The sequence below is a fragment of the Elephantulus edwardii genome, unplaced genomic scaffold (assembly GCF_000299155.1).
Source record: "Elephantulus edwardii isolate Elephantulus edwardi_28Jun2011 unplaced genomic scaffold, EleEdw1.0 scaffold00266, whole genome shotgun sequence".
Taxonomy (NCBI): domain Eukaryota; kingdom Metazoa; phylum Chordata; class Mammalia; order Macroscelidea; family Macroscelididae; genus Elephantulus; species Elephantulus edwardii.
Genome location: NW_006400016.1, coordinates 2,610,115 through 2,627,998, shown reverse-complemented (window position 1 = coordinate 2,627,998; position 17,884 = coordinate 2,610,115). Strand labels below are relative to the sequence as shown.

At 46.8% G+C, this 17,884-nt stretch overlaps 1 protein-coding gene across 1 annotated transcript in view; it reads right to left on the bottom strand.

Moving 5' to 3' along the window:
* The window catches only part of SIPA1L3 (signal-induced proliferation-associated 1 like 3), a 108,296-nt gene extending 93,077 nt beyond the window's left edge, over positions 1-15,219 (bottom strand). The window contains exons 1-2 of the mRNA XM_006899689.1: positions 13,722-15,219; positions 9,640-9,770 (exon numbers count right to left, since the gene is read on the bottom strand). Of these exons, the coding sequence (XP_006899751.1) occupies positions 9,640-9,770; positions 13,722-15,219 (1,629 nt within the window). The remainder of the gene's footprint in view (positions 1-9,639; positions 9,771-13,721) is intronic.
* Positions 15,220-17,884: the final 2,665 nt, after the last annotated feature.

The following is a 17,884-nucleotide window of genomic DNA, read 5'->3' as shown; positions in this document are numbered from 1 at the left end:
TAGCAGCCTGTTTCCCAAAGCTGATCCTGTTGGATCCCTCCCCACTATGATTTGTTTCTGCTTGGCTTTGACCTTTATGCAGTCTGCAGTATCTGGCTTCCTGTGGCTTCCTGTCTTAATGCTACAAGCATGCAGTTCGGTCATGCTGTCCCACAGGCCGTTTTCACTCCAGTGCACTTCCTCTCCCATCACCCTGATCTGGAACTGCTTCCAGTGTTTGACAACTGTGAACAGTGCTGTTAGAAATACAGAAGCGCCTCTTCATCGCATGAACACATCTTATTTTTCCTGGAAGTTTATATCTAGGGAAGAAACTGCTGAGTCACCAGGCACACTAATCTTCAATTTTACTGAACTGCCAAACAATTTTCCAAGCATATAAACCAACATATAAACCCTGTTTTTCCAACATATAAACCCTGCCAGGTTGTCTGTGAGCTCCCGTGGCTTTGCATCTTTGCAACACAAGCCTGTGCTTTACTCACAGTGTACCATGCCTGTGGCGAGCACAGGAGGTCTAGCACACCACCTTCAGGCCCAGGCACAACAGAGGTCTGGAGCATCCCAAGGGAAAAATGTCTGCACCTGAGACACCCACAATACACTTGGAGATATAGTTTAAAGACTAAAGGAGGATCAATGCGTTAATTCAAAATTAAACCAAACCAAGAAACCATGCTCATGCCAAGTCAACAGGCAAAGGAGGTGGCAAACATACGTCAGGATTTCTCCTCTAAGAATACACTTGCCTGTACCACACAGGGCCTAGGCAAGAGGCCTGAGTGGAAAGGAATGGAGTAAGAACTCAAGGTTGGGAGTTCCCAGCTCTCGCCCTAGTAAATAGGCAAACAATTCTTTCTTGTTAGTCAGGGCAGTCCTGCAGCAGAAAAGGACTGATGTCGGATGCTTGCCTCCTCTCTCCTCCCCCCTCAGTCAGGGGCCTTGCAGCATGGGTTTCAATGAATGCAGGAATAGGTAGATCATCTAGCCTCCTAACTGTCCCACAGCGCCCTCTGCTGGGTCCAAGTGATCAGGAATTCTCATGCTTTCTTCCAGAGACAAGTGGTCTGGTCACCTTTTGTTTCTAACAACTTGACCATAAATTGTTACTTGAAACTCCCAGGTTTTCCTTCTCCACTGGGAAGGAATGTCACCAGCCTGTGACAGCGAGTGGCACTTAGGATCCTGGCCTGTCTGGATTACAGTAGCTGCATCCTCATTGGTCTTGAGTTGTTGCCCTTATCCCCAACCCCCCCAACTCTCCCTGCAGCAGTGGGAAGTCCAATCGCCTCCCTCCTCTCCTTAGAATTCTCTAATGACTTCCCATCTCAGTCCAAAAATCAGATGTTCTACTCCAGTCTGCAAGATTCTTCATGATGTTACCCCCTGTGACATCTGGCATCATCTTACTGACAGTAACAAAGCGAGAAAGCCGTGAAAGGCACTCAGTGCATGTTAGCAAGGACACTCCTCTTTGTCATCGGGCTCACTTGTCATCGGGCTTGTGACCCAGGGCAAACTACCTTTCTCTGTGCCCCGGGTTAGGACGTGCCCTTTTATACCTTCTCCTGGGAGGTGAGTCAGACCAGGTTTAAATTCCAGCTCTACCTCTGTGTGACCCTGAGGCAAGTGGCTTAACTTCCCTGAGCCCGTTTTGTCATCTAGAAAATGGGAATATAATAAAGAGCTCCACTCTCAAAAAGTTGAGTGGATTTAATCAGGTAATGTATCCCAGGGCCTCTCCACGAGTTAGCTGTGCAAATGTATCAAATGTCTATGTACAAGCCACAGAAGCAGTTAAAAGTATTTAAAATTCCAAACCTTAAATAGGAAGCGACAGTGTATTCCCCTTCGTACTCTCCCAAGAGACCTATCTACAGTAGCAATCACGTTATGAACTGACCTGTCCTCAGAAAGAACTGCTGAAGCCCTACCTCTGATAGCTGTGGGTGTGAACATGTCAGGAAATAGTGTTTATCTGTTAACATGAGGTCATTTGAAGGAGCTTGGGTCTTAATGAAATATGGGTCTCTTATAAAAGAGAAAAAAACACAGAAGGTAGGACACCATGAGACAACAGTGTCAGGCTGCAGCTGTGAGGCTATCAGGAGCTGGAGACACAAGAATCTTCCCCTAGTGCCTTTGGACAGAGGCAGTCCTACTTACACTGTGAATGTGTACTCTTAGCCCCCAGAACTGAGAGACTACAAGCCACTCACTTTATTATTTTGTTATGACAAGGAGCGGGAAACAGTGCTTACTGCAGTGGCTACTGCTTCTATCCATGCCTAGTCACCTTATACAGCCTCAGGTGTAATTACTGAATACAAGACGCATTCTCATCTTTGATTTTTCCATTTACTAAACCAAAAAAACCAGCTCACTTCGGATTCCAATTCACAGAAGACTCTCCTCTTTTACATCCTTCTTATACTGCTTACATTCTTAACAATAAGCATTTGTTATTTTTAAATGAAAAATTTAAACCAACTTTAAAAAGAAAAATGTTCAAAACTTTAATCCTAAAAGATCCCCCAAGGCTTGCAAAGACACATTGGCTGGCCAGAAAGGACCCTCTGGAACTGCTGGGGCCAGAGAAGGCCTGGTAACCAGGCTTGCTCTCAGGCAGGGAATGCCAGCAAGAGGCCGACAAGAGCCTGGATGTCACCCCGGCCAGCCTCGCTGGGGAGGCGACAGGGATGAGGGCTGCCCCTCAGATGTACAGTGCCAAAGCCCAGCTTCAAGTCTGTTCCCGTCTCGCTGGGAAGTTAAGTGCTGCCAAAGCTCACTTCCCATCTGCTGGGATAGGCAGGCCCACTCCCAACTGTCTACTTGGTGGGTGAAGGTGGCCATCTGGGGCAGTTCAGCCAGCTTGCCTGGAAGGCAGCCCCGGCCCTTACTCCGGCCATCACTCCAGAGGTGGCTTGGGAGGCACCTGTGTGTGGATACAAGGACAGAACTCTCTAGCATGGTCTTTAGACTCCATGGGAACAAACAGGATCAAAACCCATTATACAGATTAAAAAACTAAGGCTTCAGAGATAGAGCCATGTGCTAAGGTCACAAGGATAATGGGCATGGCAGAGATGGACTTGAACACAGGGCACCTAGGGCTGTTTGTCTGAAGAGCCCAGAATTCAAACCGGACCCCAGTTTCGTGTGGTGCTGTGGGCTGAGAAGCCAGGTTGCCTGGGTCCATGTGCTGGCTCTGCCATCCTAACCTAGACTCACCTCTGTGTCCTATTCTAGGCTAGGGACTATAGTGGGGCCCACTTACTGAGATTGCTGAGAGAATTCAATGGGCTAATGCACATAAACCTACATTATGCAGATGACACAACCTTGCTTGCTGAAAGGAGGACCTGAAGCACTTGCTGCACAAGGTCAAGGACTATAGATATGGATTAAAGCCCAACATCAAGAAGACAAAGACACTCACTACTGGGCCAATTGGCAGCATCATGACAGATGGAGATGAGACTGAGGCTGTTAACAATTACAGCTTACTTGATTAAAAAATCAACAGTCTTGACACCAGCAGTCAGGAAACTAAACTAAAAGACATTGTTGTTGTTGTTATGTTGCTTGCCCTAAACCCTGCTCTGTCCTGTGCTAATCTCATTGTCTCTGACACACCTATTACCCCCCCCCCCATTACCCTAGTGACTGACTCAATCCATCTCATCGAGGGTCTTCCTCTCCAAGGACTGGTCCCTCCATGCAACACGTCAGATGAAGCTTCAGAATCCTTGCTTCCAAGGAGCAGCCTGGCTTCACCCTCTCTAGGACAAACCTATTTGTTCTCTTAGCAATACATGGTATATACAATACTCTTCAACACAAAAGCTCAAAGGCATCAATTCTCCTTCTATCATCCCTAGTCATTGTCCAACTCTCTAATGCATAACAAGTGATTGCAAAGACCATGGCCTGTATCAGGTGCACCTTAGTCTCCAGACTGACATCTTTGCTCTTCATTACTTTAGAGAGGTCTCTAACGCAATACGTAGTAGGGAGCTCTGAGATTCTAGTGGGTAAGAAGTTGTGCTGCCAACCTGAAGGCAGGAAACAAATCCACCAGCTGGTCTAAGGGAGAAAGATGGCCAATTTCCTCCTTTGCAATTTACAGACTAAAAACTCACCAAAGGTCAGCTATCAGTCAGTTCTAACTTGATAGTGCATAATAACATAGAAAAAGACATATTGCACTGGGAAAATCCACAGTCAGGGACTTCTTCAGAGTACTGGAATGAAAGATGTCAGTCTAGAGACTAAAATGTGCCTAATCCAGGGCACGGTCTTCGCAATTACTTGCTATACATCAGAGAGCTGGACAATGACTAAGGGTGACAGAAGAATTGATGCCTTTAAGTTGTGGTGCTGGAGAAGAGTCTTGAATATACCATGGACTGCCAAAAAAATAATTAAATCTGTCTTGGAGAGGGTGAAATGACGTTTCTCCTTGGAGGCTAGGATTTTGAAGCTCCATCTCACATACTTTGGGCACATGGCAAGGAGGGATTGGTCCTTGGAGGACATCATATTCAGAAGGGTGGAGGGATGGCAAAAGAGAAGAAGGTGCTGGATGAGATTGACTGATACAATAACTAGGGCAATGGGGATCAGCGTGTCAGAATCAGTAAGACTGACTCAGGACAGGGCAGACGTTGGAGCTGCTGTACATAGCATCTGTACGGGTTGCAGGTGACTTGATGACATATAACACCACCACAAATACACATAAAAAAATATAACAGTGTGTGGCAGAAGGTGCTAAAAGTGTTAGCTATTATTTTTAGGGCACTCCAGAGACCTAGTGGACAAGGAGCTGTGCTGCTAGTACAATGGGAGGTGGTTTGAATCTACCTGCTGTTCCTTAGGGAAAAACAGGGGCAATCAATCTCCTCTCATATGATTTATAGCCTGTGAAAACCTGGAGGGTCAGTTATGAGTCGGTTCTGACTCAATGGCAATGTTGTTGTTGTTATGTGCCGTCGAGTCACTTGCAACTCATTAGCGACCCTATGTACAACAGCCCTAAACTCTGCTCTGTCCTGTGCCAATTGCATCGTCTCTGACACTCCCATCCTGATTATCCCAGTCACTGAATCAATCCACCTCATAGAGGGCCTACCCCTCCATGATGTCCCTCTCCAAGGACCGGTCCCTCCTTACAACATGTCCAAAGTATGTTAGACGGAGCCTCAGAATCCTTGCCTCCAAGGAGCCACCCGGTTTAACCCTTTCCAGGACAAATCTGTTTGTTTTCCTAACAGTCCATGGTATTCTCAATAATCTTCTCCAGCACCAAAGCTCAAAGGCATCAATTCTTCTTCTATCCTCCTTAGTCATTGTCCAACTCCCTGATGCATAACAAGTGATTGCAAAGACCATGGCCTGTATCAGACGTAATGAATTATTTTTTTTATTACTACTGGGCTATGTGATCCTCTAGTCCACCTCCACATTAGGAAGAGCTTTAGAAAGGAGAAAGCAAATCTCCCTCAGTTCTGGACTCTGGACTTCTGTAACTCAGGCCCGAGTGTCCCTTGCAGGGTTGGGCCCAGGGCTGAATCTGTGGGTCAGGGCAGAGAAGCCTGGTGTTATGAACCTCAGGGTCTCCTGGGCTGTGGTAGACTCAGGGTGGACAACAATTTACAGTGCTCACTGGGGTCAGCTGACAGCTAATGTCATTGGATTCTCCCTAAATACCAGACACAGTACCACAGCCCTTATGGGTAAAAGCTCAAAGAGTTCTTGTGAGACTGGGATTCTCATGAGAAAACAAAGGCTCGGAGAGGGAAAGCCCAAGGTTTCCTAGGTGCTCAATGGCCTATGTAGGAATCACACTAGGTCTCCAAGGTGTCAGGCAGGGCTCTGCCCCAGGACCTTTGCACAGGCACTTTAATCTTCCAGATGTTCACTATTCTCCTTCCCTCACCTCCATCAGATCTTTACTCAAATGTCACCTTCTCAGTAGCACTGACCTTCCCCTTCATGTCCCCCTCATTGCTGCCCCCCCCAACTCTATTCCTACCACAATCACATTCCCAAGTGCATCTGACTGCCCTTGTCACCTATGGACCTAGCACAGGGTTGGCTGGGGCGGAGATGGGGGTACAGGTAGTCAGGTGGTGCTGGGAATTCTCATGGAATGTAAGTGTCCCAAATCTTTAAGTATGAGCTTTGAAGGCCCTGTGCTCCATATGGGGGTGAACTGGAGTCCCTAGTGGCTGGCTTTGTGAGTGCTGGGAGTAGCAAGCAAAGTAGACAGGGGCAGGCAAGGACCATGAATGGCATCCTGCCAGTTTCCAGCCAAGGAAGCCAATGACTTTCAATGTGTAAGATGCAATTTCTTCTATTTCACTCTACTTATTTTAAAAAATTCACTTACGTGAATTTATCACTCATGAACAAGTCCAATTTAACCACAGAAGCAGCAGAGGTCGTGAGAGAGACCTCAGACTCACGCCAGCCCTGCCACTTGCTGGGTGTTGCTCTGGGCAAGTTACTTAACCTCTCTGGGTCTTGTCGTGGTAAAACCATTATTGAGTTTATTATATATAAAGGGAAGAGAGTATTTACTGTCTAGCACATAAGCAAACAACCAAACCCAGTGCCTTTGAACTGACTACAACACATGCCGACCCTCCCTCGGGATTCTGAGACTATAAACCTTTTCATGAGGAAATAGCTCTCTCCCTCAGAGCTGCTGGTGGGTTTCAACTACCGACCATTGCAGCCCACGACACCACTCATTCACTCGCTCATTGCAGCTGAGTCAAAACTGACTCAGAGCACTTCACTGAAGAAGACATTCAGATGGCTAACAAGCACATGAAGAAATGCTCAAAATCCCTAGCCCTAAGAGAGATGCAAATTAAAACAACCATGAGATACCATCTCACCCCAGTCAAAATAGCAAATTTTTTTTTATTTTTATTGTATTATTTTTACGTGTACTGTTGCCCCCTCCTTCTCCAGCAGAGCATCTGGTGGATTTAAACCGTGTACCTCTGGGATTGCAGTGCAGCATCTTACCACTAGGCCACCAGAGCTCCCTAAAAATAGCAACATTTAACAGAACAGCAAGCAACAAATGCTGGCGAGGTTGTGGAGAAACTGGAACCCTTATTCACTGTTGGTGGGAGTGTAAAATGGTGCAACCCCTGTGGAAGGCAGTATGGCGTTTTCTCAAAAAGTTGCAAATAGAGATACCATTTGACCCAGCAATTCCACTACTGGGAATATATCCCGAAGAGACCATAACTGTCATCCAAAAAGATATATGCACACCCATGTTTATTGCAGCTTTGTTCACAATAGCAATTTCAATTTTTGACTCATGTACTATTAACTTGTTAGTTAAATTTGTATCTTCTAGGCTGCAACACTTCCATGATACATCTTCAAGGATATGAACATGTATGGCTAAGCACAATTGATAACAGTGCATCTAAATTCCAAAATCAATCTCCATAATAGTCTATGTGTTTCCTACTGCCAAAGGGGCCCTTTACAGTAGTGAAAGATCTTCACCCTGAAACCCACAGCGTCCCTTTTCAGCAGGAAGTAGCTAAGAGAATACGCCATCCCCTTTTCCTTATGACTCAGGGTGAAGTCTCTCTCAGGGAGGAGTGATAGGGAATGGCAAAGGACACAGTGACAAAGGAGATTAATCAGAACTGGCTTTGACAAGCACTGTGGCAATTGGACAATTAAAACAGACATTCGGGGGGTGGGGGGGAAGAAGAACGAACTGGGGAGGAGGGTAGAGAAAACAGTGCAACAATGAATGAATGAAAACCCAAAAGCTCTGTAAATGTTCATTAAAACTAATAAAATTTAATAATAACTTAAAAAAAAACCAAAAACACCCTGACTCAGAGCTGACTCTCCAGGAGGTATTCACAGTCAGTTAATCACATGGGGGGGGGGATTGCCCTCCCATATTTCTCTCAAAGAGCAGTTAGTGGACTTGAACTACCCAGCTTTGGGTTGATAGTGTTAACTCTCGATCCAGTGGACCATTACAGCTCCCTTCTATAGCACTAGAGCTCCTAAGATATCTAACCGGCACAGAACAATGCTTAACAATTAATAAAGGCTAAAGAGATTTGTAATAACATTAATTAGAATACATATTCCTTATTAATATACTGTCCTCTCATTTAACCCAGCAGTTTCCCTTATGTGATAAAAAGGCCCAATGCAGTGTGGGCTGTCACCTCATACCTTCTTCCCTGGAGCTCAACTGGACAGACAGGTGAGAAGAGGGGGAGGAAACTGGGGAGTTACAAGGGGGTCAGTGGCCACCTGCGCCCAGAACATAAAGCCTCTGTGTCATCTCATCTGTCTTTGGCAGGTTGGTTGACATCAGGATGGCGCTCGGGCAATGCCCACCAGCCTGGATGAGGGCCAGGTAAGACCTGGCCTTGGCAGTGGCAGCCTGCTGTGTCCTCAGCAAAAACGCAGAAGCTAGGTCCACAGGGCAGGGACAATGGTTTCCTGAGGGAGACCTATTTGGGGAGTTGCCCACTGATAATTCCTCCTTTTCTGAAGAGTGCTGAGGTCTCCTGGATAGATTTGGAAATCTATCATTTTTGCGTGGTTAGCTCTTTCTTTTTTCCTTTAAATTTTTCTTGGTTATTGAGAATTTACAGAGTAACACACTGGCATTCAAGATTTTATCCACGTACAATTTAGTGACATTGATTACACCTTCAAGTTGTGCAGTCAATCTTGCTCTCCTTTTCTGAACTGTTCCTGTATTAACTGCCCCCAAAGGTTCTGATTAAATCTTTTTAGTTGCTGCTTTCAATCTGATCCCACTGGTCCTTAAAAGAGCAGAATGCTCAAGGCAGACCTTCTTGCCCCCCTCCCCAACTTAAAACTAGTGTTTGGATTTTAAGAAGACTTCAGGGTTTATGTTTTGCTTAAGACATTTTACTAAAGGAGCACTGTTGGTATAGCGGTTAGAGAGTTGAACCCCTAACCAAAAGGTCAGTGGTTTGAACTCACCAGCTGTTGCTACTCAGAACCTAGAGGTCTAATAGAAAAAGACTGCCTCCAAGGGTTATGCTGCTGAATGGGCCTTGGCTCCAAACCACAGTTGACATTTAAGCTTGGCAAAGCCCCCTGACCAAGCCAGGCCAAAGAGATTCTCTACTCAGAATGAGAACAGACAGGCTGGAGGCTGTTCAGTTGAGAAACTGCTGTCAAGATCCTCCAATTTCTATCCTGCCTGAAGCCTGCTGTCAAAATCTTTTCCTTTCTGAGGGACATTTTATTATACAGAAATAAGCAACCCCCATCATCTTTCTATCTTCTACTAACTAGTTAGTCTTTTGCTAATAAAACCCTTGGGGCTCTGAAGTCAGCCACTCCGGATTTCAAATTCTGGATTTTGCACTCTAATGTATAGTGTGCGAAATAATGTACAGATTGCATAGTCTCTGTGAGTCTCAGTTTCCATCTCCATAAAATGGGCAGATTACCAGGATGCTTCTTTTGGGCTGACAGGAAATCTGTAAGTGATGAAACCAGAGAAGAGCCTTGTCCACAGAGCGTGCCACAGTCAAAAGGGCTCACAGATGGGGCGGCCACCGTTTATGAAATAATGACAGTGATGAGGCCTACCTCTCGGGTCCGGAAGATGATCCTGTACTGGTACTGAGGCCCATGGTCCTTGTGATCCTCCAGCTTCTCCCGTTTGATGCTCACGGCCACTGGTCCCAGCTTCTCGTCCACACCAAAGTAATTGACATGCTCTGAGAAGGAAGAACCAGCGAGACCAGAGTCAGCAATCCTGTCTCACAACTGGAACAGTTTCTCCTTTAGCCTCTGGGATCCTAGGACAGAAATCCCATCTTTGCTCACGGCCAGACCCAAAAGAAAGATTAAAGAAGTAAAAAAAAAACTGGGCACCATCTGCCTTCTTATTGCTACCTCGGCCAAGACAGGGAATCAGGGCTTTGAAGAGGTTCATTCAGGTTTGATCATGTGCTAATAAGTTACCTTTCTACCTCAGAGTGTTCCTTGGGAGGGAGCGCTGGTGGCCCAGTGGCAAGAAGATGCACCGCGATCCAGAAGGCACGCAGTTTGAATCTACCAGATGCCCTGCTGGAAAAGGAGGGACAATCGCTTCCTGTGCCAGTTCTATCTGATTTCATGGTACACAATAAGGAAGAAAGACAAAAATCCCACCCAAAAAACCAAAACCAGAGTGTTCCTTGGGGGCAAGGACGGCAAAGCTTTGCCTCACATACTTTGAGCAGGTTGCTAGGAGAAGTTATTCTTTAGAGAGGGACATCACGCTTGGGAAGGTAGAGGGACAGCAAAGGAGAGGAAGACCCTCAACCAGGACTGACACAGTGGCCTTGTGACACAAGTGGCCTTGTGTGTCAAAGATTGTGAGGCTGGTACAGGATAGAAAAGGGGCCGAGTGTGTTGTTCATAGGGTCACTATGGGTTGTACACTACTCAGTGGCATTTAACACCACCACTACCCCAGATATACTGATCGGAATTTGCAGTCTGACAAGATCCTAGTTGATTCTTATGTATACATCTTGTAGATTTTCAGAATATCTAGGGTAGAAAGGTAGATTCTTAGCAGGGAATGAATCAAAGCAAACTGGTTTGAAGTCTTGGTCCCTCTCTTTCACTGCCACCAATTGGAAGTGACTCATAAATGACTTACCATTAGGTTTCTGAGACCGTAAACCACACAGGAGAAAATGGCTATCTTTTATCCTGCGGAGCAGCTGGTGAGTCTGAACCATCACTGAGATGTGGTCTTTGAGTTAGCAATAAAACTCCCTACAAACTATGCCACCAGTGCTCCCTCTTGGTTTCAATATAAAATCTGACTTTCACTACATTTCTTTCACGTGGGTATTTCTGAGTGTGAACTGAGCAGAACATACTTTCCAGTGGTTAGGTACAAAAGGACACATAAAACTATGAGTGAACTTACTCATGTCTGTACATACCAAGCTTAATTGAGTTCTTAAAATCCTCTATTAATTTGGTTAAAAAGATCTGCCAATTTCAAAGGGAGAACCAGCTAACTTCTGTGAATTTGAAAATGCTGTGAATTTGTCCATTTCACCTTATAGCCTTACCAGTTTCTCTTTTCTATACTTCTGAATCAAAAGCTCCTAATTATTTTAGCTTCATGGTGGTGGTGTTCATTATCAACTAGCAACCAACTGACAGCTGACCCTCCAGCAGGTTTTCAGAGGTCCTTGGTAATGGGGGGGGGGGAATCAATCTAAAGCAGCTCTCTCAGTTCCTCTATAGAATGAGGTGCTTCTTACTGTGAAATGTTTGTGTGAAACAGATGTCACCTCCTCTGCTCCATCTTGGTTATACTCTGGAACCTTTTCCATCACTGTTTTTCATCTCTGTTATTTGCTTTGTGGCAGGTGATGCCACTACACTTGGCTCTGCTTCTCACACAACGACCCAGAGTTAGGGTGTAATGTTAATAAGTGAGGGAACAGAGACTCCAGACTTTATAGGTTATGGAATGTATAAATTTCCAAAACCCCCTTATCTCCAGGTATGTACATAGAAGTATAAGTATATGAATATGTATATGCATATCTATTTATATATACAATAAAGCACACAAGGACATAGTGATGGATACTTCTCAGAACAACCAAATACCTTGAAGGTAATTCTGAGTTTGAAGGCTGAGGAACACAGTCTTGTGGGACAACCCAGTAACAGGCATAAGATAGTTGATAAAGTTATGTTCTATACCCTAGTCTGGTGAATAGTGCCTGGGATCTTAAAAGTGTGGAAGCAGCAATCTATGGTGCCTCTACTGGTTCCTACTTACCAAAGAAAAAGAATAAAGCCAAAGACTCAAAGGGAATATAATGTACAGAATTAATAATAACCTACATGATGAACCTGGCCTCAACTACTCTGAAAACAGAAGAACTAGATGGTGCCCACCATCATTGCTGAGAGTTCTGATCAGGGCCACAATAGTGGGATTCTGACAGAAGAGAAAAATATGAACAAAAGATCAAATTTTTAAAAACAAAAACCAAAAACCAGAGTGATTGGACCAGTTAAGACTTGAGACACTCATTAAACTGAACTTAAACTAGCCTGAAAGTACTTAACAGATTGGTTCACAAAATAAAGAATTTCACTTTGTGAATACTATGCTTCTTTCAAAAAATGATCTATGAGACCAGTTGTCAGATGGCAGAGGAACTAGACTGATGGAAACAAAGCAACTAAAATGGAAACAATGAGAATGTGCACTGTGAAGAATGCAAGCAGTATCACTGAATCTCAATCCAAAAATCCAATAAAATGCTATTTTAAGAAAAAATGCAGAAGCTGGCAGCAATGGTTTGTAGCTACGTCCTGTTTAACAATGCCAGGCTGGACTGTCCACTGGGCTCGGGCCACTAGAACCAAGGACTCTAAAGATACTCAAAAGCTTCCTCTCCCTGGTGGTGACACCTTTCACACATCAACAGGTTCACCTTCAAAAACTATCTAGAATCAGCCTACTTCTTTCACTGACTGTCTCCAAGCCAAGTTTGGTCCAGTTTCCTGCTTAGAGTGTGGCAGTGGCCTCTTTGCTGGCCTCACTATCCCCACCCCTTTCCCTGTCTGTCCTCCACATGACGGCAGAGGGTTCTGTCAACAGGAGTCCCCTCCTGCTCAGAACGCTTCAGTAGCTCCACTTCACTCCTGGTAGAAGTGAGAATCCTCCCTGGGGACCATAAAGACCTGTCATCTCCTGTCACCAACCCAGCCACATGAGCCTCCTCCCAGGACCCCCAATGTATCAGGACTTTTGTTCCTGCTGTTGTTTAGATTAGGATCTCTACGTGGTGCCTTCCTCACCTCTTTGAGCTCAGTGCTCATGAGCACCTACTTCTGAGGCCTGCCCTCACCATTCCCAGCTGAGAACCACTGTCCGTCCAGTCCAACCCTCATCTCCTCTTTCCTGCATGGCTTTCCCCGATAGCTTTAAGCAGTTATCTTATTTTCTTACTTGTCTTCACTGCTGCTGAATCAGAACAAACTCACTGCTGACCCTTCTGGGGGTTTCTGAGGCTGTAATCACCTTAAAGGAGGTGGCTCATTTTCTCCTGGTAGATTAAAACTGCCAGAGAGCGATAGCCTTTGGGTAAGCAGTGCAACTCCCTATAGTCTATACTACCAGAGTCTATACTTATTAGTCTTGTTGTGTACTGTTGAGATGGAAACGACCCATAGTTGACTCTCCAGCGGGTTTTGCACAAGAAATTGTTCATTTTTTACCCACACAGCAAGCTGGTGAATTCGAAATATGTAGTTTTGTGTTGGTAACACAATTCTTTCTGACTAAGCCAGAGTTCTCTCTTACTTGTCTTATTCCACCGAAATATAAATAAGGCAGACATTTTTGTTTTAACATGGTCACTACCGTGTTCTCAGGCTCAAGAGAGTGCCCAACACAGAACTGTTGTAAACATGCATTTGCTGAGTACATGGCCATCTCCTGTGTCTAACAGTTTATGGAATGCTGACCCCTAGGCACGGGGTGAAGGGCGTGATGTGCTTAGCTCCCTGGGTCCTCCCAGTTTGCCATGAGCTAGGTCTCCCTTTCTGCTGCACTGCCAAAGCAGGACGTGATGTGAGGTGACTGAAGTGGCTGGTGGGTGCTAACAGTCATGGCCCTACCACCTCCATGTCATTACCTTTGCCCACAAAGTTGTCCTGGTAGTAGCGGGCGCCCAGGTCCACGTGCTCAATGCTGTACTGCCGTGGGCGGCTCTGCGTTCTCTGCTGCTCCTTGGGCACCTCTAGCACCGAGATGCTGGCGTTGGTGCGGTAGGCACTCAGGGTGGGCTCGGCTAGGCGGCTCTCACTGCCACTCGGGGAGCCCACCGAGGCCCGGGAGAAGCTCACGTTGCGCTCGCACTCGCCTCCAATCTCATTGCGGAAGTGTGGGCAGCTAAGCAGCAGGTCATTGCTGTTGTCATCGCCCAGGTCTTGCTCCAGGTTCTCTTTGCAGTTCAGGTCCTCTGTACTGGTGAAGGCTGGGTCCAGGGTGCCCAGGCTGTGGGCCCGTGACGCCGTGAGGGAGGCCACTGCTGAGGCTGCAGAGGCCCCGGTGGTGGTGTTCCGTCGCTGGGATACCGCCACCCTATTGGCAGCTGCCTCGTTCAGGTCAAATAACATGCTTTGCACGTCAAAGTGGGCAAAGCTCTTCTGGCAGACCCACGGTCGGCTGGCCTCTGGGGGGCTCCGGCCCTCCTCGGCCTCCCCTGGAAACCGGCTGCCATCGGTCTCTGGCTTACTGCTCCGTAGCTTCCGGAAGATGGATGAGTCCACTGTGTCCCCACCACCAAGACCCCGCACAGGCTTCTTCCGGGCCTTCTCCTTAAGTGGCTGCAGCGGCAAAAGGTTGTCCCGTGGGGTCTGCACGTTGTGCGGGTCACCCTTGGCTCCACTGCCACTGCTCCCTGCAAGGTGAGGGCCAGAGTCACCCCGGAGGAGCTCGGTGAGGGTCTGGGAGCCCCGGGGCTCGGGCTGCTGCTCGCTGCGGAACTCGTTGAGGATGTCGAAGAAGCTCTGCTCGGGCACACCCTGCACATCAATGGAGGAGGTGCTCCCATACTCCCGGAAGAGGGGCAGAGCCCCCATGTGTCGGGCCGCTCGGGCCTCCCCGGGGTCCTCCACGTCGCACTCACTGAGTGTGATCTCGCTGCTGCTGCGGTGCCGCAGGGGGTGGAAGGCCCTGCCGGGGGACCGCGGCCACCCGTCCTGAAACTCCACGTCTTTGGATCGCCTCCTCGACAGCCGGTGGAAGGCTCTGGGCCCAGTGGCAGCGGGGGTGCTGGCAGGGGGCTGTCCGTTCTGTAAACTCCTCACAGGATGGGCCCCCTTGGTGGTGTCTGTGTCCAGGGAGGGGCTAGGGTTGCTCTGTTCTCGCAGGGCCTCTCGCTTGGGCGGCCAGTCGGCCACCCTGGCGCGCACGCCCATCTTGGGCACTGCAGGGGTGGTGGGGCTGGGTCGGGTGGCAGTGGCAGCTGGGCTCTCCCCAACAGGCTGGGACATGCTGCCATTCTGGACCCAGAATCCCATGGAGGTATAGTCCACCATGTGTGGTCCAGGAAGGACATCAGCCCCCCTGGCCCCACAGCTGGATGCCAGGTCCACTCCATCACCCGGAACGGGCCGATAGGTGGTCATAGTCCACGGGCACTGGGGTGCGATGGGATGCTGGGAGCTCGGGTGTGACTCTATGCGGTCCTCCAGCCTTCAGCCATTGTTCAGAGTTGCCAGTCCCAGGATGAAGGATGACGGCCACCGTGAACTGAGAGGAAGGTTGTGAGCCTGTGGAGTCCAGTTCTCCACCATCGCTGTGGACCACAGGGTCAGGACAAGCTCTGGGGCAGGCACTGTCCTGGGGCTCCAGACCGTGGGGCTCAGCACAGCAGGGGCAGCAGGTGCTGCAGAGGGCAGGTGGGCTGCAGGAGCGTGTTCCTTGCCATGCTGCAAAGAGGGAGAGAAGGACAGCATAAGATGGACGGCCATGTCACTGCTTCCAGAGAATAAGAAGCACAGAAAACATGTCTGCTGTCAAAATTTTTCTTCCATTATGAAAATTTCAAGTATACTCAAAAAAGGTGTTATCATGCCCTGCTGGGTCAGAACTGACTCTTAGCTGACACTCCACCATTTTCAGAGGCAATAAATCACATGAGAGGAGACTGTCCATCTTTCTCCTCATAGCAGCTGGTGGATTCCAACTGCATGCCTTTGGGTTGGCAGCACAACTTCTTACCCACTAAATTAGCTTTACCAAGTAGATGAATGAGTATGATGTAATCTCCATATTCACACTGTCTGCCAGCTTCAGCTCATCTATCTATCTATCTATCTATCTATCTATCTATTTAAAGAAAAATAAGTATGTTAACAAAATTTCACATAACATGAAATTTATCACTTCAGAGCATTATTTGGTGTTAATATATTTACAAAGCATGCAACCACCATCAGCTGGCCAATTTCAGAATGTTGCCATCATCACCTACTCCTAAAATCCAAACTTGTTAACACTCCCAACTAAGACCTCTGTGCACTTTTGTGGAAAGAAGTAGAATATTTTAAAGTAAATTCCACTAATCAGGTCATTTTAGTGTCCAATCATTTTAGCTTATTGAATCAAATAGATACAAGTTCGAAGACAATGATCAAATCAGTAACATTGTCCTACTTATCAAAATTAGTAAGAATCTGGTTTTGTCTGATGATACCACATTGGCTCCCACTCCCAGTGACCTCATGCACTAGAGAACAAAACCCTGTTCAATCCTGTGCCATCCTCACAACAGCTGCTACGTTTAAGCCTACTGCTGCAGTGACGGTGTGTTGTCTTTTTCACTGAGCCTCTACTTTTCCAAGGACCATGTCCTTCTCCAGAAACTGACCTCTCATGAAAACAGGTCCAAAGGATGTGAAATGACAAAGTTTTTCTATCATTTAATGCCCCACCTCTGTCATAAAAACTCCTTCCTCATTTCAAAAGTGTTATTTTAGAGCTGGGTTACTCAGACCAGGATCCTAACAAGAGTGATTCTGCTCCAGTAGATGTATTTAAATCTCTTCTACTCTGTAACAGGCTTCCTTCCTCTAATTTGATTTTATTTCCTCAGAAGAGGTTCTTTGTCCTGTGAAGTTCCATATTTTCAGGACCTGGAGGTCTATCTCCTGTGGTGCTAACATGGTCCTGTGCCCCTGCACTTCTGGTGAACTGGTGACTGTGCCTAGAGGCTGGATTCCTGTCTAGCTGCTCTGTACACTACCCAATCGGAAAGGAAGTGAAAACCATGGGCAACTTGATATGAGCACTAGTGCATTTTAGGGAAGGAAGCCACAATAGAAGGTCTCTAGAAATCTGTGTGATTAACAGACAGCATGAGTAAAGAAGACCAAGAATCACCGAGGCCTTTGAGCTGTGCTGGTGAAGAATATGGAACATACTTTGAACTACCGAAACAATAAATCTGTCCCTGAAGAGAAACAACCAGGGTGCTCCTTGGAAACAAGGATGGAGAGACTCGGCCTCACAAACTTTAGAAGTGTCATCAGAACACTTGGTAAAATAGATGGTCAGCAAATAAAAGCAGCACTGGGAGGCAAATAAAAGCACTGGGATTGGCAGAGCCAACCTGAGGAAAGAAAGGAGACCTGAACGATGAAGGGAAAAAGAAGTGAGGAATGAGTGCAGACCATTTTCTGGCCCTCATGAGCACGGAGACATTGATGTAAGTATAATAGTGAGGTTGCAGATTGCATGGGGCAAAGTAGGAGAAAGAAATTAGGAAATGGGACAGCCCTCAGGGTTAGGTTGACAGAGATAGGAGAGAGCCAGGCAGAGCCTTTAGTGACCAGGACAAACAGGCACCTTCCAAAAAGCCAGGCAGACACACCTTTGCACTTCTCAACGGGGTCTGTGGGAATGCTGATAACAGATCACCTGACTTTTGAAGAGAAATGAGAAATCAAGATTGGTTTGCATCACTCCCCACTTAAAAAAGAAAAAATTACAGCAATGACACCATCAAACTATGCTGCATAGCATCTCACTAGGATGATACTGAAGAAACTTCTAACAGTTGTCTCTGGGGAAAAGAACCATTCCCTCTTCACTCTGGCTTCCTTCCTGGCTTGTTTTTCTTCTGTACTTTGAAAAAGTCGTGTTCTTATTCCTCTAATTTAATCATGCCCTCCTTTCCCCATGTGCATGTGACCAACTGCTGGATCCTCACTGTCTAAATGTTTGCTGAATGAACAGTAGAGAAGGAGTCTTATCTCCACTCTGGACCACTGGTGTTCTGTGCAAACAAGT